At 46.4% G+C, this 27,346-nt stretch overlaps 1 protein-coding gene across 2 annotated transcripts in view; it reads left to right on the top strand.

Moving 5' to 3' along the window:
* The first annotated feature begins 238 nt into the window (after positions 1 to 238).
* VAV1 (vav guanine nucleotide exchange factor 1) overlaps positions 239 to 27,346 on the top strand; it is a 78,263-nt gene continuing 51,155 nt past the window's right edge. For both annotated transcript variants that reach the window (XM_035141112.2, XM_035141111.2), the window contains exon 1: positions 239 to 532. In XM_035141112.2, coding sequence (XP_034997003.1) covers positions 329 to 532 — 204 coding nt within the window. In that variant the 5' untranslated portion in view covers positions 239 to 328. The remainder of the gene's footprint in view (positions 533 to 27,346) is intronic.

The raw sequence follows: 27,346 nt of genomic DNA, 5'->3' as shown, positions 1-27,346 counted from the left end.
GAAAACAGCTCTACCCATGGCTGCTGCTAGAAAAGAGAGACCTTTATAGCACCCTGAACTCCTGGCAAAGAATTGAGCAAAATTGAGTTAAAGCTAGGCTTTTTTTTGCTTCTTCTTTGGCACCTCCTCCTCCGGGGTGGGGTGAGGAAGTTCCCCAGCCCCCACACCGCCCCTTTTTCCCCCTTTGTGGTCTGGTGTCAGTTGCAAAAGAGGAAGCTGTCGCCTGTTGCAGTTTCGCAGCCACCAGGAAGGGTGCTGCTGGTGGCAGTAGAAAGCGGCCCCGGCACAGCACCCAGGAGCTGCCCCTTGAGTGGCGTTGGTGGTGAGAATGGAGCTGTGGAAGCAATGCGCCCGCTGGCTTATCCAGTGCCGGGTGCTGCCCCCCAACCACAGAGTGACCTGGGAGGGTGCCCAGGTCTGCGACTTGGCCCAAGCCTTGCGCGATGGCGTCCTGCTCTGCCAGCTCCTCAACAACCTCACGGCTCATGCCGTCAACTTGCGGGAGATCAACTTGCGCCCCCAAATGTCCCAGGTAAGCAATGAGGCAAGGGAAAGAGGGTCACGTTGCTTGAGCAGCAAGGTCTCTGTCAGTGTCTGCGTCGCTGTGAAGAAAGAGCAGGGTCTCTCGCAACCAGAAATTCTCCAGGGGAGGTCGTGATGCTAGTGCTGGTCACTGAGGGCATCTACAGCTTCTCCGACTTCCCCATGGACGTTTGTGGGTCAGGATTTGGGGTTTTAGCATCTGAATAATTTGGGGTAGAGACAGGCAGGTGTCAGAGGATCTAAAAAGGTAAAGGTAAAGGGCCCCTGACCATCAGGTCCAGTCGTGTCCGACTCTGGGGTTGCGGCGCTCATCTCGCTCTATAGGCCGAGGGAGCCAGCGTTTGTCCGCAGACAGCTTCCGGGTCATGTGGCCAGCATGACAAAGCTGCTTCTGGCGAACCAGAGCAGCGCACGGAAACGCCGTTTACCTTCCCGCCGGAGCGGTCCCTCTTTATCTACTTGCACTTTGATGTGCTTTCGAACTGCTAGGTGGGCAGGAGCTGGGACCGAGCAACGGGAGCTCACCCCGTTGCAGGGATTCGAACCGCCGACCTTCTGATCAGCAAGCCCTAGGCTCTGTGGTTTAACCCACAGCGCCACCTGGGTCCCTTGTCAGAGGATCTAAGCAGCAAGAATTAGAATAAAGAGCAAGGGAATCGAGTGTGGCATTTATGATTTATGCCACCAACCTACGCGAGCTGTGGGAGCGGAAGGGGAGAGCATGCGATGAAGCGCACCGTCCATCAGCGGGTGCATGAAATCCACCTCGTCTTTGTACGCTGAATCTGGTGGGAAAAGGGTTAACCTACCTCTGAGGAAGTCATTGCTGTGTGATCTTGCATGTGTGGGTGGGGAAGCATTGGTCTGCCTGTGGCTGCTGTGCAAAGCAGGGGTGGGGAGGGGTTTCAAGGTGCACAGTGGTGTGTAGATTTCGCTTTGACTGTGGAACAGGAGGGCTGATACCTCTACTGTGTATGTGCATGCGTAGAGATGCGGTGAAATCGGCTGGTGGAAATAAGGAGGAAGTACGGAAAGGGGTTATGCAAGAGTGATGTGGGACATATACATATGGAAAGGCACAAGCCTAACCTAAGGCGAGGTTCCATGACCGGCATGTGAACAGCCATGGCTGCAAGCAGCTGATATGGTCTGAGAAGGGCCCTGCATCCACTCAAGTCAAGATGTAAGAAGGGAATGTATACAGATCTGTGTGTAGATCGTATTAAATTGAGAGAGTGGTTTCTTTGAATGTTAGGCCCTTCCTGCTGAATTTTTCATCATAAAATGCAAACTCTGGAATCAGAAACTTTGATGAGAAGAAGGGATGCTGATTTTGACCATGACAATTAACTTCTTGTACAGTTAGGTGTTGTCAGAGGCATCTTTGCCATAGGGCCTAGTGGCGCGTTGCGCCAGGGCGCCAGCCTCTAAGGGGCGCTGGCGGGGCGCAACCAGCCACTAAGCCCTATGCTGGCCCCGCCGCCACGCTGCGCCTCCTTCTCCTTTTCCCCGCACTCCGGAGGCCGCGCTCTCCCCTTCCCGGCCCTGCAGCTCTCTGCGTGGCGATGGCTCAGCTGGGGTGGAGTATTGAGGCCTCCTGGCGAGGGGGATGCGGCGAGCATGGCGGGTCTGTTGCGGGACATGGCGGCGGCGGAGGATGAAGCACTGTGGTCGGGGCTTGGCGGGAAGGCGCACCGCGCTCCCCAGGAGGCTTCGGTGCTGCTCTTCCCCGGCCAAGGCAGCCGCTGAGGAAAGTGCAGGCGAGGCATGCGTGGGGGGGGACCCCGGGGGTGGGGGCACCCTAGGGATCCCTGCACTAGGGCGCGAGACAAGCTTAAGACACTACTGGGTGTTGTTGTTTTTTTCAAAAAAGGAAAATGTCTGCAATTGATAAGACAAATGACAGCAGGTGATATGTGGCAGGAAGGGAATTAAGGGAGAATCCTGTGTGGGCTTAGGTCTTCAAAGTATGAGGTCCCACCTGTAGAAGCACCACCCAGACCTTATTTGATTTATCAGATGCTGCGTTCACCTTCTGAAACATTTCCCAAGCACAACAGGTTGAAACTTGCTGTTTGTTTAGAAATGAAGAGAGCTCATATTTCTGAGAGCTCTTGTAAACTTTGTGGACAAGTGGCAATTGTAGCGGGTGGGGTGGGGGAGGCATTTTGTGTCAAGGAAGAAAGCTTGGTTTTGCTTAGGCAAATTTCTCATTTGTGTATGGGAGCACAGTCTCATATCTCATATCACGGCAGTGTAGCCTACAGGGAAGAGAACTTTCCTGCAGCCATTTCCTCTTGGCTCTCATTGTACATGGCCTGACTTGCCTGGCATTTAGCGAGCTGCATCTGTTTGACGTTGTCTCTCAAACAGTTTGAATTCGAACTACTGCACAAAATACATTTAAAGCGCATGACTTCCTGCAAAGAATTGTGGGAACTGTAGTTCCCCTCTCACAGAGGTACAGACCCCAGCACCCCTCACAATCAACTGTTCTCAGGATTCTTTGAGGGAGACAATGTACTTTAAATGTGCAGTGTGGAACTGCCCATATTCTGCTTGCTCCCCAACAAGTATATGAACCCGACTGTTCAATGAGATCTGGCAAGTCAAGTGTGGCCACTTGCACATCACCAAACAAACAAACAAACAAGCAAGCAAACAAACAAACAACCCCAGAGGAAGAAGCACTGGCCAAAAAGAGGGCAGATTTACACAATTATTTGCATATGTTAACTTGCATGTGCATAGGCAGAAGTAGAACTAATTACTGTAAATTTAAATACAATGCATCTAACCAAAGTAGAGAAGACCGTGACCAGCTGACCTGGTTAGCCTAGGTCAGGCATCCCCAAACTTCGGCCCTCCAGATGTTTTGGACTACAATTCCCATCTTCCCTGACCACTGGTCCTGTTAGCTAGGGATCATGGGAGTTGTAGGCCAAAACATCCGGAGGGCCGCAGTTTGGGGATGCCTGGCCTAGGTGCTAACAGCTGATGGGCTATTTCAAGGCACCTGCTCTCCCTCTTTATGTCCTCTGTGGAGTAAGACAGATGCCCACCCTAGAAGAGTCTGGCTTGTTGATTAGGGCTGGGCCGGCCCTATCATTAGCAGAGTTGGGACGTATACGCTGTGTGTGCCACATGGCCTACCCTACACAACTTGAGCTACTCTGCTGTCCTCTGGAGTGGTGGATGCCATTTCATTGCCAGCGTGGAGGTAAGATTCAGTTACCAGCCCAGGCAGCTTCTGTGCAAGGAGAGAGAGAGTGCCACCTTGTCCTTCCACGGGCAGCAAAATGTCTTGGGGAAATGAATATTAGCAGGGCTATTTTTCTAGTAAAAGGGCTGCCAGAACTCGCCTGCCTTGTTCTCTTAGAATGACAATGGCACCCAACTGAGAGGTGCCGGAACTGAGTTCCTGTGAGTTCCAGCTGAAAAAGCCTTGAATGTTAGGGTTTTATTAGGACACATGTGCACCCTCTCTTTTATAGTTCCTCACTCTCTGGATTGGCTCCAGTATTATTGACCCAATCCACCTTAGGATGAATCAAGGTGTTGAGCCTGGCAATGAGACAACATGGCAGATTAGCGTTCCCCACGCATCTGAGATGTTTGGTGGGAAGTCCTGGCTGTTTTGTTTGTTTGGTGTCTGAGCCAGCTGTAAGGTATTTTTTTGTGCTGGCACCATCCTCGGCATTGTTATCACTTGGACAACTGCTTGATTTCTGTTATGCACAACCAAGGTAGTAAGAGAGCCAGGCTTCTGGGATCAGCCCACCACACTGCCATTTAACACGCTGCCATGCGAAGCCTCAGCATGCATGGCTGTGCCACAGCCACAGCTTCTGTTGAGGCAAGATGGATGCTGCCCAAGCAATGTGCCACATCAGAAGAGTCACCTGTAGAAGAGTGGAATGTGTGTGCTGCCTTCACATCTTGTTTCCCGCTCTAGGATCCAGGCACATGCTCAGCCCACTATACAGTGGTACCTCGGGTTACAAATGCTTCAGGTTACAAACGCTTCAGGTTACAGACTCCGCTAACACGGAAGTAGTACCTCAAGTTAAGAACTTTGCTTCAGGATAAGAACAGAAATCGCGCGGTGGTGGCGCGGCGGCAGCAGGAGGCTCCATTAGCTAAAGTGGTACCTCAGGTTAAGAACAGTTTCAGGTTAAGAACAGACCTCCGGAACAAATTCTTAACCAGAGGTACCACTGTATTAAAAAATAAGGCTCTGCTTCCAACAGATTCTATCAGGCTTTTCCCCAGATACCAGGTTTTTTCTGTGTCCAGGGGAGCTCCTTCTGGTACGCAGGCTGAGACCCTACCTGCCTGCAGACTGTCTCGCCAGAGTGGTGCATGCTCTAGTTATCTCTCGCTTGGACTACTGCAATGCGCTCTATGTGGGGATACCTTTGAAGGTGACCCAGAAGCTACAATTAATCCAGAATGCGGCAGCTAGACTGGTGACTGGGGGTGGCCGCTGAGACCGCATAACACTGGTCTTGAAATAAAAAAATTCCTTCAGTAGCACCTTAAAGACCAACTAAGTTTTTATTTTGGTATGAGCTTTCGTGTGCATGCACACTTCTTCAGATACTGAAAGAAGTGTGCATGCACACGAAAGCTCATACCAAAATAAAAACTTAGTTGGTCTTTAAGGTGCTACTGAAGGAATTTTTTTATTTTACCGGTACTTCGACCCAGACCAACACGGCTACCTACCTGTAACTGGTCTTGAAAGACCTACATTGGCTCCCAGTACGTTTCCAAGCACAATTCAAAGTATTGGTGCTGACCTGTAAAACCCTAAACGGCCTCGGCCCAGTATACCTGAAGGAGCGTCTCCACCCCCATCATTCTGCCCAGACACTGAGGTCCAGCTCCGAGGGCCTTCTGGCGGTTCCCTCGCTGCAAGAAGCCAAGTTACAGGGAACCAGGCAGAGGGCCTTCTTAGTAGTGGCGCCCGTCCTGTGGAATGTCCTCCCACCAGATGTCAAAGAGAAAAACAGCTACCAGACTTTTAGAAGACATCTGAAGGCAGCCCTGTTTAGGGAAGCTTTTAATGTTTGATGCACTACGTATTTTAATATTTTGTTGGAAGCCACCTACAGTGGCTGGGGAAACACAGCCAGATGGGCAGGGTATAAATAATAAATAATTATTATTATTAATTTTCAAATCATAAGTTGGCACTCAGGGCTGCTGTAGCAGCTCTTTGACAGTCTTCTCCACGCTACCCTCTTACAATCTTGAATGGCTTGTCGATGAGGTAGGGACTTGCACCAAAACAGCTCAAAAACAGCTTGAGTCCAGTCACCGCCGACTTTGCATCATCTAGCAGTGGTTATTCCTCTCGGCTGCGGCAGAGGGAGAGAAAGGACGCAGTGATATTCCACGGGCTTTGCTGAAATACCAACTGCCTTTGGTTCTTATTTTGCATCATCTGTCACCTAACAGTAATCATTGCAACCTGGGCTTTATAAAAACTGTAAGAACTTCTGCCTGGATTTGCTTTTTTTCTTTTCCCTTCCCCTCTTCTACCTTTTCTGTCATGTCTTTTAAATTGAACACCAAAGGGCATTGTTATTGGCTTGTTATTGATCTGTAGATGCTCTGGGAACCTTTTTGACTGAAGAGTGAAAATGCTTTCAACAAATTACAGAAGGACAAAACATGGTTTGATGTACCCTGAAGTACTTATACTCATGATGAAAGTAAACATTACCTGACTGCTTTCTGTTACTGTGAATCCAAACTTAGCCCGACAGAAAAATAAATGCTTGATGTAATAATAATAATAATAATAATAACAATAATAATAATAATAATAAATATTTATTATTTATACCCTGCCCATCTGGCTGGGTTTCCCCAGCCACTCTGGGCAGCTTCCAACAAAATATTATTAAAATACAATAGTCCTACAGGACTAGGAAGTATGTCAATGAAAGCAGCACATTTCCTTGCAGTATTTTCCTTGCTTGTTGTTTCCCTTGCAATGCTTTTAGATCAGAATATAGCTACTTGCCAGAGTTTGTTGTACCCACAAAACCCATCTCTGGACTGATCTGATAAAAGCTTGCGGTTCTGCAGTAGCCAACCTAGGCATCTAGTCATGCTGTTGGTGGAAGCAGAAGTTCCAGGCAGCCCAGTCTTATGAGCGGCAAGATAGAATTATTACAGACCTCTCCAGAGGGATGTAAGAGGGCATCCATTGTGTTCTGCCTTGTATTTTTGTTGTTGTTGCAAGCTTCACTGTTTCTATTCTGCTGCAGTTCAGCTTTCAACAAAAACTACAATATTTGTCTTGCAGTCTGCAATGGTGAAATTTTATGCAATAAATTGTGTCCTTAAGCTATCATTATGTTACTCCACACCATTCATTTCAGTGCAAACGAAACCCAGTGCAAGTTGGGGGAGGGTTGTCATCAATTTCATATTGTTACACATTGTTTGCAGGCTGAAAATCGCAACAACAGGGAATACTGGAACGATTTCCATTCTGGACATGGGACAAATAAGTGAGCATTGGTGATTTTGGCTCCCATTTCTATCTGTAGCTGCCCCGGGAACCTTTTTGGCTGAAGAGCCATCAAGTCTAAATTTATGGGAAATGTTACGAAGCCTGGAATTATGATCGTCACTCCTTCTAATAGCAAATTCATGCGCTGAGTGGTGCAAGGATTGTTGCTAAACTGAGGCCACTGAGAAACGAGAGGGAAGTATCAGCAGGCTTGGGGAAACCCAGGGCTTGCAGAAGTACAGGAAAACATTTTTTAAAAAATACCCCAGAGAGCACAAAGGTGACCTACAATAGACATGAAGACAATGAAAAACTGTCCAACAAGAAGCGGTGAGCTTACAAAATGCTGATGACAGTTGAGCTAAGAGGGAGAGAGAGGCATAACAGACAGAGAAGGGTCAAAAGAAACCAGAAGTCAGACAGACTGCGAGCCAACACTATAAGTGCATTTGTTGCAATAATATCAAGATCTGTTTTCGTTAAAAAAACACACCCAAAAAACACACACCCTCGAATGTGCTTCTCTCCTCATCTAGATCAGGATCAGTGTGGTGTGAGCTATCTGTGAACATAATACAGATTGATTGTATACTGTGGTCCTGAGATGTGGATCCCATGCTTGGTTTTTTTAAAAAATATTAAAACCTGTGGTTGCTGCAAGCATAAAATTTAAAATATAATGTAGTTAGACTCTATGTGAGTCTATAAATTGATTCTACAAATGCCAGCTCTACTTCCAGGCTGATAGGATCCCTGAACAAGAATGATCTGCTCCATCATAAAAAGTAGGGAAACACTGCAATATTCTGTTGCTTGTACCTATAAGTCTGGCCAAGGGAGATTCAGCACAGCTTCTGCAAAAGGAAGTACCCCAGATTCACAACCTTTTTTTTTAGAATTTGTGGAGAGTGTTCGAGAAATAACGTCTTGGCAAAGCCTCTCTCTAAGACTTGGTAGGAATTGCAGCTGTCATGGAATAAGGTGGCAGGTCATTATCTGAATTAGTAATAGTCCAAAAGACAGTAAGTTGAGTCTAAAAAGGTAAAGGTAAAGGGACCCCTGACCATTAGGTCCAGTTGTGACCGACTCTGGGGTTGCGCGCTCATCTCGCATTATTGGCCGAGGGAGCCGGCGTACAGCTTCCAGGTCATGTGGCCAGCATGACAAAGCCGCTTCTGGCAAACCAGAGCAGCACATGGAAACGCCGTTTACCTTCCCGCTGTAGCGGTTCCTATTTATCTACTTGCATTTTGACGTGCTTTCGAACTGCTAGGTTGGCAGGAGCTGGGACCGAGCAACGGGAGCTTACCCCGTCACAGGGATTTAACCACAGCGCCACCTGGGTCCCTAAGTTGAGTCTAGTGAGGAATAAATGGACAGTGCTCACAATGAAGGAACCAGGAAGCAAAATTGTACAGGGCTTTGTATTTTTTTATTCAAAAGCGATTTGGAGTCAAGGGCGAGTCACAAGGCAGCCAAGTTTGCAGGCAAACTATTCAGGAAGTTTTTTTGAAAAAAAATAAATAATAACTGAAATACGAAGAGCTCCAAAAGTTGGGTATTCAAATTATCCGAATCCCAACATTCTAGTTCCCCAAATCCCAACAGCCTAATCTGCATAGGATGCAAATGACTTCCCAGTTACACAAACCAAATGGTAGGCCGAGGAAGATTTAAGCAACATTGCTTCTTCCATTCTGAACGGTCCCCTGCCAATGCTGCTTTATCTGGGCTTGTTTTCCTGTCCTTGAAGTCCCCCTTCTCAGGAGCCCCTCCAGACACCACTTTTAGTCTGCGTTCAAGGTGATTTGTGCACCAATCTGTGTACTGGGATGGACCTACACGCTCCTGTATTCAGGGCTGCTTGCACCCTCGATAATTTCTGAATGGTGACATGGCATTGGTTGCAAACTGTGTGGTACCCATTGCTCCCCCCCCACAAGAAAAAGTTACTTTTCATACTAAAATTTTCCATTTTAAAAATGCACCTTTGATGCGCTACAACCCTAGGGTGCTCTTGCAGTATACTGTATTGACTTGAATTTGCTTCTTGCTGATGTGGCCACTCCCACATACTTCCTATTCATGATGCATCAGTGGAAATGAGTGAAGGGTTAGCACAGCCAGCACGTCCTTAACCATTGATCCCCCAGACTCAGGGGAGATAGTTATGCTGGGGTGGGATAACCTGCTTCTGTGTGGTGTAGTGGTTAAGAGCAGTGGATTCGTAATCTGGTGAACCGGGTTCTCTTTCCTGCTCCTCCACATGCAGCTGCTGGGTGACCTTGGACTAGTCACATTTCTCTGAAGTCTCCCAGCCTCACTACACCTCACAGAGTGTTTGTTGTGGGGGAGGAAGGGAAAGGAGATTGGTAGCCGATTTGAGACTCCTTAAAGGTAAAGGTAAAGATACACCTGACCATTAGGTACAGTCGTGGACAACTCTGGGTTTGTGGCACTCATCTATAGGCCGAGGGAGCCGGCATTTGACCGCAGACAGCTTCTGGGTCATGTGGCCAGCATGACTAAGCCGCTTCTAGAGAACCAGAGCAGCGCACAGAAACACAGTTTACCTTCCCGCCAGAGCAATATTGTGTGCTATAAAGGTAAAGGTAAAGGAACCCCTGATCATTAGGTCCAATCGTGATCAACTTGTGTTGCGACGCTCATCTCGCGTTATTGGCTGAGGGAGCCGGCGTACAGCTTCCGGGTCATGTGGCCAGCATGACAAAGCCGCTTCTGGAGAACCAGAGTAGCACATGGAAACACCGTTTACCTTCCCACCAGAGCAGTACCTATTTATCTACTTGCACTTGACGTTGCTTTTGAACTGCTAGGTTGGCAGGAGCAGGGACCGAGCAACAGGAGCTCACCCCGCCGTGGGGATTCGAACCGCCGACCTTCTGATCAGCAAACCCTAGGCTCTGTGGTTTCGACTACAGCGCCACCCACATCCCTTTGAGACTCCTTATGGTAGTGATAAAGTGGGATATCAAATCCAAACTCTCTCCTCCTCCTCCTCCTCCTCCTCCTCCTCCTCCTCCTCCTCCTCCTCCTCCTCTTCTTCTTCTTCTTCTTCTTCTTCTTCTTCTTCTTCTTCTTCTTCTTCTTCTTCTTCTTCTTCTTCTTGGAAAGCTGCTGGCCTGCTCTGCTCTGCTGCTACCTTTGTGGCCGGGAAGCTATACCCTCCAAGTGTCCCAGTTTTCCAGGACAGCCCTGGAATTACAAAAGCGATCCTGGCTTTTGATTTGATCCCTGAACCTCTCTATTTCCCCCGCCGCTGCCGCTGCTGCCAACTTCAGAGAAGAAGATGAGCCAGCGTTTGTCCCGAGCAACGATGGTGGCTGCAGCTGCGAGAGATCATCTCGCTGCCTCTCCATGGATGTATGACAACTCTACCCAAGGACCAGCCCTGTGTGATACACTGTCTCTGAGAGGCAGGTAGAGGGCAGGGCTGCCCTGGGTGGGAAGAAAGGGCAACAGAGCGGAGTGCAAGGAGCCTTGATGTTTAAAAAAATGCTTTGTGAGTCTACTGGCAGAGGAAGAGGGGCGCAGGGGGAGCGTACCGCCCCCGGCACCGATGATCCCAGTGGGGTGCCATCGCGGCTACCCCCCCCCGCTGGTGCCACACCCCAGGGTGCATGTCACGCCCCTGCGGGCAGTGTGCCACACCCCTGGGACACATGCCAGCCCCACCTGCTCTCCGCCACTGTGTGCGTCTGCATCTAATCTTTCTCCTTCAAATTTATTTATTGGCGTGCGTTTTTCCTTCTGTAAATCTACCAAAGAATAAAATCAGGATTAGTGGGTTTTCTCAGGACAGTGGAAGGCATGTGTACTGTGTCCCATTGGTGTAGTGCTGGTAGCACTTGCCCTTCTTCTGATAGGCTACGTTCTGCGGGGGGGGGGGGACAACAATGGAGGGTCGAGGAGGGTTAGTTGAAGGAGAGCGAGAAATGTCCCTAGCTTCATCTGAGGAACGTTGGAGGGTATGGGGAGGGGAGGGGAGGTGCATCAGTGGGGTCGGGAGTCAAGTGAGAAGTGAGGACCTTGTTGCTTTCCTTTCCTCCCTTTGTTCTTGGGGCTGTGACTTATTTCTTTGCCCAGCTGCGGGGTGCAGGGAGCTGGGAGAGGACTAGGGAATTGTGGCATGTGAAGGGTCAAGGGAAGGGCTTCCCCTGCATTCCCATGCATAAAATCCAACCTCTGCATACACAGCACTTATATATGCTTGGGGTTTTTCCCCCTGCAAAAGATGACAACAAGGGTTTCCACTCAAGCACAATTGCTCAGAGAATCTTTCCCCTGTCTTGGGCCACCACTGGGAGGTGGGACTGGAGAGAGACGTTAGGCTTGCAAATCCTTGCAGCTGCTCAAGTCTCTGTCTGAGCATTTCCCAGACTCTGAGTCACCCACTGGAAACTCAGTTCTCTATCCTTCGTCATTGGTTCGCATGAAGTGCTTGGCTTGTGCATTTGACCCTTAGGATCCTAGGCTGGAATGGACCAAAAGGGACGTCAGGTCAGCAAATGCTCACCTGTGAGTTTGGGACTTCAATGGTCAGTCCCTGCCCCAGAAAATAGTCAGAAGAATGCCATAAGCAGCTGCATAACAAATCAGAGAATTCCAAGAAAGCCGGCCAATACATTTCTACGATGGAAGGGCTACCCTCCGCCGTCCTTGAAGGTCGATTCTCAAAAACACCATACCAGAATCGACTATGTCCCTGCGGAGTTGGCAGCGTGGAGACTGTATCACATGTACTCCTGTCCTGTCCCCTATATAAAGACCTCAGGGATGAGATCATCACACCGCTGATATCCGCCATTTCGGGCTGCCCATCCGAGGATATACTGTTTTTCCTCCTGGCAGACCAGACTGCCCAGACAACAGAGAAGGTAGCCAGATTTACTGAGAGGGCCATGAGACTGAGGGCCGCCAGCTGAAGGACAATAGCACCTCCTGTCAGGGGCGTACCCAGGATCAAAACTAGGGGGGGGCAAGGGGCGGGGGCAAGGCACGGGAGGGGAGGGGCCACAAAGTGGGAATGTGGGCGGGGCTACAGAGCCCAGGTGAAATCAAAATAAACAGTAAAAACTACAGCAAACTGATCACATATTTTAGGAAGGGGTCCCCAGAGTTGTTGACCTTAGGGAACTGACACCACACTTGCGTATTATATCCCAGAGGACAGGATCACACTTCAAAATGACCTTAACAGATTAGACAACTGGGCCAAAGCAAACAAGATGAATTTTAACAAGGAGAAATGTAAAGTACTACACTTGGGCAAAAAAAAATGAAAGGCACAAATACAGGATGGGGGACACCTGGCTTCAGAGTAGTACATGTGAAAAGGATCTAGGAGTCCTGGTAGACCACAAACTTGACATGAGTCAACAGTGTGATGCAGCAGCTAATAAAGCCAATGCAATTCTGGGCTGTATCAATAGGAGTATAGCGTCTAGATCAAGGGAAGTAATAGTACCACTGTATTCTGCTCTGGTCAGACCTCACCTGGAGTACTGTGTCCAGTTTTGGGCACCACAGTTCAAGAAGGATACTGACAAGCTGGAACATGTCCAGAAGAGGGCAACCAAAATGGTCAAAGGCTTGGAAACGATGCCTAATGAGGAACGGCTTAGGGAGCTGGGTATGTTTAGCCTGGAGAAGAGAAGGTTAAGGGGTGATATGATAGCCATGTTCAAATATATAAAAGGATATCATATAGAGGAGGGTGAAAGGTTGTTTTCTGTTGCTCCAGAGAAGCGGACACGGAGCAATGGATTAAAACTACAAGAAAGAAGATTCCACCTAAACATTAGGAAGAACTTCCTGACAGTAAGAGCTGTTCGTTCTGGAAGAATTGATCATATATGGATCTCCAAAGAACTAGTGCCCAGGGTGAGTAAAATAGAGATAATACCACGAACACTATCAGATCACAATTCAATATTTATGGAAATGAAAAGCAAAGATCAGAATTCCTTTAGGTGGAGAATGAATGAGGAACTTTTCGAAGATAAAGAGGTGGTAGTAAAAGCTAAGAATATCCTGAAAGATTACTTTCACTGGAATCTACATAAAGACACTGGAATTGATATGGTATGGGACGCAAGTAAAGCAGTAATGAGAGGCTTTCTAATACAGCAAAATAGTTTCCTGAAACGAAAGAAAGAAAAGAAGAAGGAGGAAATCCTGAAGTGTCTCATGGAAAATGAGAAAAACCTGATAGATAAACCAGAGAATCAACAAATCAAACATAACATAAAGATGTTACAGACACAATTCTCTATGTTGATCAGTCAGGAGATAGAATGGAAAATAAAGCAGATGAGACAAAAAAATTTTGAATCAGCGAACAAAACAGGAAAATTATTGGCATGGCAATTAAGGAAACGTCAAAATCAAAATATGATAGTGAAGATAAATATGGAAGGAAAAGTGACTGAGGAGCCAAAGGAAATAAAGAAAGCCTTTCAAAAGTTTTACAAAGAGTTGTATTGTAAAAAGAAAGAAGAGGAGAAGAAGATCAGTGATTATTTAAGCAAACATGGATTGAAACAAATTCCAGAAGAGGAAAGAAAGAAACTTAATAATAGGATAACAAGGCAAGAAGTACATCAGGCAATAACGAGAATGAAAGTAGGAAAAGCCCCAGGACCAGATGGATTATCAGCGAAATATTATAAAGTTTTAAACGGACAGTTGATACCGATTTTAGAAGAAGTGATGAATGATATCCTTGCAGGAGGAAAGATCCCAAATACATGGAAGGAAGCGTATATTACATTGATTCCAAAACCAGGAGCGGATGGCTTAGAAGTCAGAAATTATAGACCAATTTCTTTATTGAACAACGATTATAAGCTTTTTGCAGACATTATGTCCAAGAGATTGAAAGAAGTTTTGAATGAAATGATACATAAGGATCAAGCTGGTTTTCTTCCTGGTAGACAGTTAAAGGACAACGTCAGACATATAATAGATGTAATAGAATATCTGGAAACCAAGATAGATAAGCCAGCAGTATTAATGTTTGTGGATGCAGAGAAAGCATTTGACAATATATCTTGGCAGTTTATGAAGAAGAATCTAGAATCGATGGTTGGCAAAGATTCTTTTTTGAATGGGATTGAGGCAATATATTCAGAACAAAAAGCAAGACTGATAATTAATAACACATTAACAGAATATTTTGACATCACAAAAGGAACTAGACAGGGGTGTCCTTTATCCCCTTTATTATTCATCATGGTCCTGGAAGTACTATTGAATAGATTAAGAGATCTTTCAACTATTAGAGGAATTAAAGTAGGTGCAAAGCAATTCAAAGTGAAAGCCTTCGCGGACGATTTGGTCTTAACATTAGAAAATCCTAATGAAAGTGTTGCAGCGGCTATAGAAGAAATTGAGAAATTTGGACAATTAGCAGGATTTAAACTAAATAGACAGAAAACAAAGGTTATGGCAATGAATATGACGAAAGAGGAAAAGCAAGAGCTACATCTAAAATATGGTTTTGATGTGGCAAAAAAAGTAAAATACCTTGGAATATGGATGACAGCAAAGAACATTAATTTATATAGTGACAATTATGAACCAGTATGGAGAGAAATAAAGAAAGACCTGGAAAGGTGGACCAATATGAACATGTCATTCTTAGGAAGAATAGCAGCAATTAAGATGAATATCCTACCTAAAATGTTATTCTTATTTCAAACTATACCTGTGGTGAAGGGTACAAGACAATTTCAAGAATGGCAAAAGATTTTGTCAAGATTTCTCTGGCAGGGGAAAAAACCTAGAATAAAACATAAAATCTTGGTAGACAGAAAAGAAAGAGGTGGTTTCTCCCTGCCAGATTTAAGACTTTATTATGAAGCGTCTTGTATGTGTTGGATTAAAGAGTGGATAACGTTGAAGAATACTGACCTGCTAGATTTGGAAGGTTTTAATAATAGATTTGGGTGGCATGCATATTTATGCTATGACAAAAAGAAGTCTCATACTGGGTTTACCAATCATGTGATAAGAAGATCTCTGTACGAGGTGTGGGAAAGAAATAAAATGCTGTTAGAGACCAAAAAACCATGGTGGGTTTCACCAACAGAGGTATTAACAGTGAAGAAAGTAAATATGGAGGGGAGGTGGGCCACTTAAGAGGAAATCTTGATAAGGACTGACAAAGGATGGAGACTTAAACCCTATGAAGAAATTAAAGGAGTTTTAACAGGATGGATACAATACCATCAAATAAATGATGTTCTTAGGGAAGACAGGAAAATAGGATTTGAGGACAAAAGGTCCAAATTCCAAATAGAAGTGCTAGAAGGCAAAACAAAGCTTCTGTCAAAAATGTATAATTTGTTATTAGAATGGTATACGAAGGATGAGTTGACAAAAGAAGTGATGATCAAGTGGGCAAAAGATTTTGGGCATAATATTGATTATGACGCGTGGTTGAAATTATGGACTCAAACGTTGAGATTTACAGCATGTACTGCTTTGAAAGAAAATGTGTATAAGACAAGGGCGTACCCACCATGGGGCAAGTTAGGGCAGCTGCCCTACTCTAGAAGCCAGCTGGCAGCTTCCCCTCTCTAGAAGCAAAAGGACGCAGCGAGGGAGAGGAGGGGAGAGAGCGCAACACTCTCCTGCTGGAGCTCGCCCGGGCTGCCTCCCCACAGCCTTCGCTCGTTCAGCTCATTCTGCTGCTGCTCTTACTAGAGCAAACAAGGAGGGGGGAATGGAGAACCAGAATTGGAAGAGCTGGGGTGTGGATTAAAACACTGTACGTAAAACACCACACTCACTCTGATGTTCCTCCCAGGGATCGCGGTGGGAGGGAGGGGGGAGAGAGAGAGAGAGAGAGAGAGAGAGAGAGAGAGAGAGAGAGAGAGAGAGAGAGAGAGAGAGAGAGAGAACTTGAAGCTGGCTGCTGAAGGATTGAAGTCTCTCTCTCGCGCGCGCGCAAAGAGAGGAGGCTGGACGGGGCGAGCCTTCCAAAGCTCCTGTGCCAGTATTTAAGATACAATTTGTTTCCTTGTTTCAGGTAGCAAATGGTCGGCACCACAGCTTTTACTCTTGTCCTTGGGGAGGGGGGATCTTTATCAGTTTAATGAAACCTCCAGCGATAATGAGGTGTGAAAGGAGTTCCGTTTTAACTGGGTGGTTTTGCATAAGGAGGCTTGGAAGGCATGGGAATGCAATGGTGTTATATCTTTCCCAATTGTCCTCCCTTCTTTGTGTCTTTTATCATCCAAGCTGTTTGGGCAGCCACTGTGTGATGTGATCTTAAAAGATGTGTGTTAGAAAGGGTGGGCATGGATGTCTCAGTTTTCTCTTTCAGCCTTAAAGGGCCAGCACCCCTTTATTGCTATAAAGCAGGCATGTCCAACAGGTAGATCATGATCTACTAATAGATCACTGGACGTCTGTGGTAGATCACTGGCTCCCCCCAAAGAAGCTCAGCAACTTTGGCTCCCCTAAAAAAAGCTCTACATCTTTGCCCTGAAGCCCCCAAAACAGGGCTTTCCTTCCTAAATAAAGCTAAACTTTGACCTGAACCCGCTAAAACATGGATGGCTTTCCTTCCTAAAAAAAAGCTCAACAACCTCAACCTGAACCCCCAAAAGGGGGTAGATCAATCACTGCCAGTTTTTAACTCTTGGAAGTTGGCCACCCCTGCTATAAAGAGTCTGCATGTAGCTTCATTGGAAGCGATGGTATGTTGGCATTGCCAACAGATATTTTTTATGTTGTTATGTATTACGGTTTTTAGTTTCTTTGCTGTCTCACCAATAGAAAAACCTGGGTGGTCACTGTTAGGGAATTTTATGGGGGGGGCACCCAAACGAGGCTTCATTTGGGAATCAAGATTGGCACAAATGCCCTCAAGGGGACCCCATTTGATCCTACAACACCACTCTAGTATCACACCAACACGAACCCCCTCAAGATCAAGCCCTGTGTAATAAAGGCTCCCTTTCCTACCCTTTCTCTGTTGCCTGAGACTCTATGTAACCATATTTCTTTATGAATGAATACAGTGTATCTTTATTTCTAAATGAAACCCCCTTTTGCTACTCTGGCCAAGGGCTCTCAGGGATGCAGGGAACAGCCATAATCCTTTAAGCAAGAGGTCAGGTAGCCAGGGTGGTGCTCCTCTGCATATCCATAATCCATTCAGGTACCATCTCCTGCCATTCCCAACCCTCCGAAGCCAGAGGCAATACTCACACCTGGACCCATTGCCCCCCCCCCCCCCCGGCCAGGTACTCAAGGATCCCCTCCCAGATACTTACTGGTACTTGCTTAACAATGTTCTGGGACATCGTGCATTGTTACCATATGTTAATCCTGTTTACCTCCTGTTTACCTGTATGCTAATGCCCCTTGCCCCTTCCCCTTTTCTGACGTTTTACCCTGTCACAAGTGATGTATGTATGATGCTTTCGATGTACATTATGGGATGGTGGTGGGAACTTTTAAAAGTTCTTGCAGCCCTGTTCATGGTGTTCAGTCTGGCATTGAACCTGCTGCGCAGTAATAAACCTTGCTGTTTGCTCCGGATCGTGGCTGGACTCCTTCCTTTTATACTCTGCAACGACCACAGGCCCTTGCCTGATGAGCTGGGTAGCTGAGCATTCTCGCACCCAGAATTTTGCCCTAACAGTCGCTTTTTATCTTTGGGCAATGCTCAGAACAAAACAGGAAGAAAGCAGGTGGTGGACTTTTGGGGGAATTGGAGTCCTTTTACTTCTTCTTCTCTCCTTTAGGAGGGATATAACTTTCCATCTCCTTCTCATAATGAACTTTGCCACTGTTTGCCATGTCTTCAAACTTGCCTATTTGTTTTGCTGACATTGTCCACCATTCAGACAATTGGGTTGCATTTCGCAGGGCAGAAGAGTCCGGACCTTGGTGTATTCAGCTTGCTAGGCTTACAGGAATCCGGACGTATGAAAGGGGTCGGTCTTGCTGTGGGCAGGATTCCTGCATTACCGGGGGGGGGGGTTGGACTAGATGACCCTGGGGGTCCCTTTCAGGCCAGCTCTACAGGATTTCTGTGAGGGGTTCAAGTGAAAGGAGCGGCTGTAGATAGTTTCTGTGCTTCAGGCTGCTATCCTATACAGGCTTACCTAGGCATAGATTGATTTCTTAAGATGGTTGTGTGAAAATTATTATGGACAAAGTATAATTATGTAGCGCCTGTATTGTAGGCTCAGCTTATAAATATGTGTAAATAAGCAATACATCATAAAGACACCGCTATCTCCACTGTGGAAATATGAACCCTGGGTAAGTGCCTGGGCCCCTGGAATCTCACTGTTGTGGATATTGGGGTGGCATGGAACAATATTAAAACTTGCAGTTTGCCCCCCCTCCTCCATTCCCTCAATACTTTTCATATAATCATAGAATCACAGTACTCCAGGTGAGGTCTGACCAGGGCAGAATACAGTGGTACTATTACTTCCCTTGATCTAGATGCTATACTCCTATTGATGCAGCCCAGAATGGGATAAGGCAAAAGATGGGATAAGGCAAAAGCAGGCAAACTTTAATTTATTTCTTTGCTAAGCTGATTCCCCTCCGTGTGCTTTGGACTACAACTCCCATCTGCCTCTGGCAGCGCAGTTGTGGTCCAAAGCACGTGGAAGGTGCCAGGCTGTCAAAGGATGCTGTTCATTCATAATATGAGTGCCCATGTGCGTAGTATGGGATATGCCTTGTCCTTGCTCTTGCGTAACCACAGCTGGTCCTCAGCAGGCTCATTGAGAATGTCCCTTTTTATAGCTGCTTGTCCTGACCTTTCTCTGATCCTCCTTATTATTTCCCTGGATTTCCCCCCTTTTGGTGTTATTAGACTGGAGTCAGTTTCACCTGGGCTCTGTAGCCCCACCCACGTCCCCACTTTGTGGCACCTCCCCTCCTGTGCCTTGGCCCCTCCCCTTGCCCCTCCCCTCCCATGCCTTGGGCCCACCCCTTGCCCCCCCCCTAGTTTTGATCCTGGGTACGCCCCTGGTATAAGATGATGTATAGATGGTATTTAACACCAGTTAAATTAGCCAAAATGTATAGAATGAGTGACAAAACTTGCTGGAAATGTAAAGAGAGAGATGGTGAATTTTATCATATGTGGTGGACATGCGATAAGGTAAAAAGATTTTGGGAGATGTTATATAATGAGCTGAAAAAGATGTTCAGATATACTTTCCCAAAAAAACCTGAAGTATTTTTATTAGGAATAATGGGAGGAGAGATTAGAAAAGAAGATCAAGTATTGTTTATGTATGCGACAACCGCGGCTAGGACTTTGTTAGCCCAAAAATGGAAATTACAAGAAATTCCAACGATTGAGGAGTGGCAGATTAAAATGATGGATTATGCTGAACTCGCAAGGATGACTTGCAAGATCCGCGACCAGGGGGAGACAAGGTTTCAAAAAGACTGGAGTAAATATGTGGAATATATGGAGAAAAATTGTAGATCTTTAAAAACACTTGCAGGATTGAAATAAATCCTACGAATTGACCAAACAGTCAAAAAGGAACTGCAAAAATGTAGTTAACAAGAAACCCGCATGAAGGGAGGGGGGGAAGTCGTAGCTCGGCAGAGCAAAATGTTAGATGAAAATTTATAATGTTGTGTATAAAAGAATGTTTTTTTTATTATTTTAATTGGATAAATTGGAAATTGAATAAAAATTTATTTAAAAAAAAAAGACAGTAAGAGCTGTTCGGCAGTGGAATTTGCTGCCAAGGAGTGTGGTGGAGTCTCCTTCTTTGGATGTTTTTAAGCGGAGGCTTGACAGCCATATGTCAAGAATGCTTTGATGGTGTTTCCTGCTTGGCAGGGGGTTGGACTGGATGGCCCTTGTGGTCTCTTCCAACTCTATGATTCTACATCAACTAAGAATGTGTTATCCCTTTGGTTGATATTTTCCTTCGATGGTCTTGAGTATTTTTTAAGTTGTCCTATTATTTTATTTTTGCCTTTTTTACTGTAATTCAAATCTCAAATGTTTAAGATGAGTAGAAAACATTTAAATACATTAAAAAAACCTTTTCAGTATCCAGAATATACTCTCTTTACGTGCTTGCTCAAAAGTTAAGTTCCAACTTATGTTTGAATGAGATGGAAATAAATTGTTGGTTCTGGGTCACTATCACTTTTTGAAGGTACACATTAAAAATGGATTATACATAAAAAGTCTTTAAAAAGCCTAAGGGAATGTGTGCACACGCACATGCATATATATAACATATATATGCCACCACTCAATTCACCCTACCACTTGAGCAAGAAAAACTTAAAGAACTGTAGGTTAATTTTGAATAGGGAGCTACTACTAGCTAACTCAATCACCATAGAGCAAGTTTTCAGCCTGTTTTCCACTTCCTCACCCCAACTCCTACCAAAGCATGTAGTATGACAGTGTAGTCTGGCCCATAGGATGAGCCCTGAGTTGTTAAATATATATAATCAACCCCCAGTTTCCAAATTAAATTTTACTAAGATTACAGCTGGAAATATAAATTATGAAGGAGAAAACAGATTGGTAGCATAAAAAAGAAACAGAACACATTACTATCTATGGTAATATTCCAATTCTACAGCAATTTACCTACAGCAATTTACAGCCCACTGAATTTGGCACACTTACTTCTGAGTAGACATGTAGAGGATTGCCTAACATAGGCTACTTACAGCATAATCTTAAAAAGGATTCTCAAACTTTTTTTGTAGAAAGGAATGATCACACATGATGTTCAACAGATGATATTATTTCCTAAGAAATACTGGTAATCCCCATGTTTAACTTGTGGAATCAGGGGAGAGGATTGATGGGAAAAAGGATTTTCAAATTAGGGGGGGGGAGGCGGACGTGAACCTGAAGCGACGGCGGCGAAGGGGAGAAAACCAGCGGCCGCCTAGAGGAGAAGAGGGAAGTCCGGGGGTGGGGGGGGGGAGAGAAGGGAAGCAGGCTTGGATCGGGGCCTCCGCGGAGGTCTGGAGCGAAGCCCCGGCCTCCGCGAAGCTATCCGAGGCTCCGTTGCTGCAGCGGTCTGGCAGGCGCCGAACGACTCCCGACGTTCGGGAGACCTTTGAGCACAGCTGCGCTGTGCGCATGCGCCCTGCACGGCAGCCGCCGGAGTCCACAGCCGCGCTGTGCGCATGCGCCCCGCTTTGCGCGTGCGCAAAGGTCTCCCGAACGTCGGGAGCGTCAGCCCTTGCCCCCTCCCACACAGCGCGGCTGTGGTGGACTCCGGCGGGTGCCTCAGGCGCCGCACGGCTCGGGCACAAGAGACTGCTGCGGGCGCCGAACTCGCGCTCCGCTGGGCTGTCCTCCGCCTCTGCCCACCAGCCCCGCCGGCAGCGCCACTCTTGCCCGCAGCTGCCCAACCGGCCCTGCCTCTAGAGTAGGGCAGCGGCCCCCCCCTGCCCCGCGGTGGGTACGCCCTTGCCTCCTGTGTGAACATATAATTAAGATCTCATCTGTTTCATTTTAATTGTGTTATGCTGAATCCCGAGACAGCATATTTTATTGTTATATATAGCATTTTTCTTTTTTCTTTCCTTTTTACCAGGTTAGGTAATATGAATCCTTTGTTGCAATGGCCTGTAGGCCACGCAAATAAATAAAGTTTTACTTACTTACATTTCTACGAAGGAAGGGCCAGTCTGACGGAACAAGCAACCCAGTGTTTTCTAAGTAGTGGCTATATTTTGGAGGTACTGATCAGGTGTGTGCTTCTGATCCCTTGCAATGTTGGCCAAGGACAGATGGTTGGGATGTGCATGGCCATCTGTGATCTGAATGCATCCTATGTGGCGGCACTGCAAGGATTCCTGTAATGGCAGGGTGGCCTGTTTTGCAGAGGGCAGTCCTTTGTTCTCTGTTAGAACGGCTGCCTGGTCCAAGTGTGACTGAAAGATAACGCTTCCCCACTGCGGACAGATGTATTGTGATTTAAATTTTGATGGTTATTTCTGTATTTGCATCTATCCTGATAAATTAGCGCATGCTAATCTGTGTCCCTTTTTGGGCTGAAGCACAAGTGGCCATCCTGCGGGGTGGACAAGTTGCGGCACACCCATTTCAGGTGACAAGATTTCCTTGGGAGAACCACAGAGTCATTACTAGACAGAACGATGTGGCAGAACCCCTTTCAGTCTGTATAGCACATCTTTTCCAAGGAAATATTATACGTGGAAGGACCATCCCTCGGAAGCCTGTTCTCTGAGGATGCAAGGAAGAAAAGAAAAATGTGAAATGTTAAGAGTGGGGTGTGAATTGTGCTGAATTGTGTGGGGTGGGAGAGAAGGATTTTATTGATTTATTTTTTGTTTTGGATGGTGAAGTAGCTGTGGCAAAGTTCTGATGAAAAGTAGTACGGGGAAGAGGATAGTGGTCTCTAAAACACCTCTGAATCACTGTATCCTTCTTTTGGAATAACCTTTGGAACTAGGTAACCTAGGCTGTGACCCTGAAGATGTTGTTGAACCCCAAGTCCCATTAGCTGTAGGCAGCATGGCCAGTGGGGTCAGAGGTGATGGGATGTCCAGAAACATCTGAGGACGTCCCACCCCCACTTTGAGAGGGTGTCAAGGGAGCCATGAATCTTGAGGGGAGGGCCTGACTATTAGAACAATTTAGATGGACTTCAGTGTACAGGGTATTCCAAATGCTTTGACAGGTCACAAACCTGTGAACGAGCATACACACCCAACTGTTGCTACTATTGTTGAATGGGACCGGGTATTAATTAGAGGGAAACCAATCAACAACTGGGTTTATAAGGTAGTTGGTGTGGCTGCTCTAGGAGAGAAGGAGCAATCAGAGATTTTTTTAAAAAACCAAAACTAAAGCTATGTGTGTCTTAGCAACGGGGCAGATTGTGATACTGTAGATGGAGAGGAAGCCTTGAGAGGGAAGATAATTTTGAGCATTGAGGAAGAGCAGATTGCCATCGCTGTGTAAATGAGTTCAGATTAGGCCTTTTTTGGAAACATCATAATTAGTAGCACATGATGCGGCGATAGAGCTCATGCTTTGCTTGCAGAAGGTCCCAAGACACAGATGGAGTCAAGCAAAAATCCCCTAGTGCAGTGGTTTCCAATTAGCTACCGTAAGTACTGTGGGTCTCCAGTTTTTCAAAAGCCAAGCTACGGACCCCCTACTTTTGAAAACATTGATATCTCTATAGTGCCACAGACCCACTGGGAACACCAATTGGGAACTGCTGCTCTAATGCTACTCTCTGGTAGTGACGCTATAAGTAGGAGTGGAGCCACTGCAATACGTCTCACTCTCAACTCTCAAAGCCACTCCAGAAGGATACTGTGGTCAGGTGTATTGCATGCCTGTGCAAATATGGTTGCCAGACTCAATAGAGGACAGGACTTCTGTGCCTTTAATTGCCCTGCTCTCTTTTGAGTCTGGAAACCTTAAAGAGAAACCAGCAGACCCTTTGCTCGGAAATTAAACAAAGGGTCTGCTGGTTTCTCTTTAAGGTTTCCAGACTCAAAAGAGAGCAGGGCAATTAAAGGCACAGAAGTCCTGTCCTCTATTGAGTCTGGCAACCCTATGTGCAAACCTGTGATGTGGGTTTGTGCCCTTCTTAAGTCCGTTAAGTACTGGACCACACCTCTAGTGTTGTGATAGTACAGACATTTCAGAAAGGCATCTTTTCCCGATCCCTTTCACTTTCCTTTTTTTGGGGACAGAGACTCCTTTAGAAGTGCTGATAAGCAATCTTTACCAAGAGACAAAAAAGAGAAACACAACTCTCTTGATCTTGTTGCCTCCTCCTGGAAGTTTTCAGCACACAAATGATTTTTTAAAATTGGATTGCATACAAAATTTGGCAGGAATCTGAGGGGGCAGGCCAAGAGCAAGTCAGACTTTTCAGATGCAGGTTTAGATCTCAGATCATGAAAATGTGGACACCAGTGGTGTCCGGCCTATGGTGTGCCTCAAGGCTTTCATCACTGCTCGGTTTTTTATTGTAAACTGTTAGAAGAAACCCTCTAGACTTCAGCTGGGAGTTTGATTCTGGTTCTAATTTTTTTTATCAATCTGAAAGCGGAGGTATTCACAGCTGTTGCCAAGGGGATGTGGTTAAAGAGACTGAATCAGAAAAACACTCAGCTGGAGTGCGAGCCAAGAGCTGCGTCCAAGCATCTCCTGCAGCTTTGCAAAGGATCCTGGGGCATAACACCACAGCTCTTGAAATACAGGCTCTTGGGCCCTCTCTATCTTCAACATAAACCTCAGCCATCTGCCTCAAATTTATTTGTAGAATGTGCACTTCTGTGGTCTGTTGTGCTTTGCACATACACACTAAGTTCAATGCACCTTACTTCCTGGTAAGGGACTGCAGCCTCATCTTCTAAACAGACCCTGTGTGTTCCACTTCTTGTTGTAAGTTCTCTATTTGGGTAGTTATTTTAGTTCCTCTCCTTTGCACCTGTTCCAGTTCGAATACCTCAGGGTGGCCACAGATGATCAAAACGAGACCATATTGCAGATGTCTTCAATGAGGGCCTGCCTAATTTTATGAGTACCTATTGTTCTCTACTGAATATCCCGCTCTTCATATTTTGTCCTCCAAATGGCCTTTGCTTTGTACCTAGATAACAATTTAGTGGTTTCGTAGTTTTCCATTGGTCGAGATCCCCAGGCCTCTTTGCTTCAACGTTAAGTTCCAGCTAGAGTTGCCAACCGACCCCTTGCTTCGATAGCTCACTTGGTAGAGCATGAGACTCTTAATCTCAGGGTCATGGGTTTGAGCCCCACATTGCGCAAAAGATTCCATGCATTGCAGGGAGTTGGACTCTATGAACATTGCGGTCTCTTCCAACTCTGTGATTCTATGATAGCTCTACAGTAACCAGAAGACTCCATCTTGGCCTGCTCTAGTGCCTTTAAAAAGGTAAAGGGACCCCTGACCATTAGGTCCAGTCGTGACCGACTCTGGGGTTGCACACTCATCTCGCATTATTGGCCGAGGGAGCCGGCGTATAGCTTCCAGGTCATGTGGCCAGCATGACAAAGCCGCTTCTGGCAAACCAGAGCAGCACATGGAAACGCCGTTTACCTTCCCGCTGTAGCGGTTCCTATTTATCTACTTGCATTTTTGACGTGCTTTCAAACTGCTAGGTTGGCAGGAGCTGGGACCAAGCAACGGGAGCTCACCCTGTCACAGGGATTCGAACCGCCGACCTTCTGATCAGCAAGCCCTAGGCTCAGTGGTTTAACCACAGCGCCACCTGGGTCTTTAACTACACCTTTAACTACAGCTTAATCAGCAGGGCTGCTCCCTAAAGGGTGGCTTTAAGCATTCAGAGGCAGATTTAGGGGAGCACGACCAGTTCAGTCACACTGGGCACCATTTCTGGTGCTCTGCGGTCATTCGCAGGCGCCCTCCTGAGTGTTGCTGGAGGGCGCCGAGGGGAAGGCAGTGGGGGGGGGATGCAGCAGCCCAGCGGGCCAGGAGCCGAGCCCTGGGCTGCGCTGATTTTGGGAGCGGCATACCGGGGCATCTGGAATTGGGTGTCACTTTGTGCTCCAGAGCGCTGCCCCCAAAATAAGCACCACCCAGGACACCCCACCCTCCCCGCCACCCATTGGCTACGCTACTGCTGGGCACAGAGTCTCGGGGGTACTGGCAGGGATGCCACAACTATTATTTAGAATGCAGCGCAAGGCAGAGGGGAGCTGGATTTTGGTGTCGCACAGGGCGCTGCTGAAATTTGGGGCCCTAAGATCAGCCGCTGAAGCATTGCTCTTCCTTTGCAAGGATTGAAAGTTGTTCCGATTCAGCAGTAAACAGCAGGTTTTCTTGGGGGACGCGGCAGGGAAAATGAAATGCCTTTTGGACCTGTGCTTAGAAATCACGGGGAAAGTGTGGAAGAGCACTCAGACTAAATATCCGGAAGAACTTTCTGGTGGTGAGAGCTGTTTGGCAGTGGAACGGATTCCCTCAGGAGATGGCGGTCTCCCCTTCATTGGAAGTTTTTAAACAAGTTGGATGACCATCTGTCAGGGATGCAGGGGGTGCCTGAGTTGTGATTCTTGCCTTATAGGGGGTTGAACTAGATGACTCCTGGCGTCCCCTCCAACTCTACAGTTCTAAAATTCTTCTACTGCAAAAACAAAACAAAAAACACGAACCTTTGTGAAAGATCTGGATGGCTGGTCAATATTTTCATCTGTGTGGCATGTGTGCCAGCGTCCCCGCACTTTCTGCAAGCTGAATCAGAACAAATGTCAGTCCTTACAGCACAAAAGCAATGCTTCAATGGCAGATCTTGGGGTCTCAAATTTCAGCGGTGCCCTGTGAGATGCTCCCCTCCGTCTTGCGCTGCATTCTAAGTACAGTGGTACCTCAGTTTAAGTACACAATTGGTTCCGGAAGTCTGTACTTAACCTGAAGCGTACTTAACCTGAAGCGAACTTTCCCATTGAAAGTAATGGAAAGTGGATTAATCCGTTCCAGACGGTCCGCGGAGTACTTAAACTGAAGCGTACTTAACCTGAAGCGCACTTTCCCATTGAAAGTAATGGAAAGTGGATTAATCTGTTCCAGATGGGTCCACGGAGTACTCAACCTGAAGCGTACTTAACCCGAAGTATGAGTGTAATTGGTTCTGAAAGTCCATACTTAATCTGAAGCGTCCTTAACCTGAAGCGAACTTTCCCATTGAAAGTAATGGAAAATGGAATAATCCGTTCCAGGTGGGTCCGTGGAGTACTTAAACTGAAAGTACTCAAACCGAAGTGTACTTAAACCGAGGTATGACTGTAATGGGAGCTGTTGCGCATGGTTTCGTTGGCACCTGTTTCATGCCACATCTGCTTTGCCCAGTGGGAGCTGTCCATTTTGGCTTGGTGCTGTTCTCTTGCTCTGAGGAGGAAATGGCCCACGGCAATGATATTTATCTGCAGCCTGAAGATAAAATTTGATCTTCACAACTAGATTCACCATCGTTCAGGGAGACACATAGTTTCTCTTCTTATCTCTTCTATACTCCCACAAGATTAGAATTCTGAAATACTAGGCATTAAATGCCCCCTCCAAGAAAAGGCTGTGAAAGGACTAAACCCATACAAGGAATGTAATCTGGTTCTTTGGTAGCAGTTCAGATTCTGATCCAGCAGACTCATCACTCATAATAATTTGCTTGTGTTTTTACTTCTGTTTTTTTTTTAAAAAAGTGGGGCGTAAGTGTCCAAAGCCACTTTGCCCTGCCCACAAATTC

Source organism: Zootoca vivipara, chromosome 16, assembly GCF_963506605.1.
Source record: "Zootoca vivipara chromosome 16, rZooViv1.1, whole genome shotgun sequence".
Classification (NCBI taxonomy): domain Eukaryota; kingdom Metazoa; phylum Chordata; class Lepidosauria; order Squamata; family Lacertidae; genus Zootoca; species Zootoca vivipara.
Note: the sequence above shows the minus strand (reverse complement) of the source record. Positions and strands in the feature narration are given on the sequence as shown.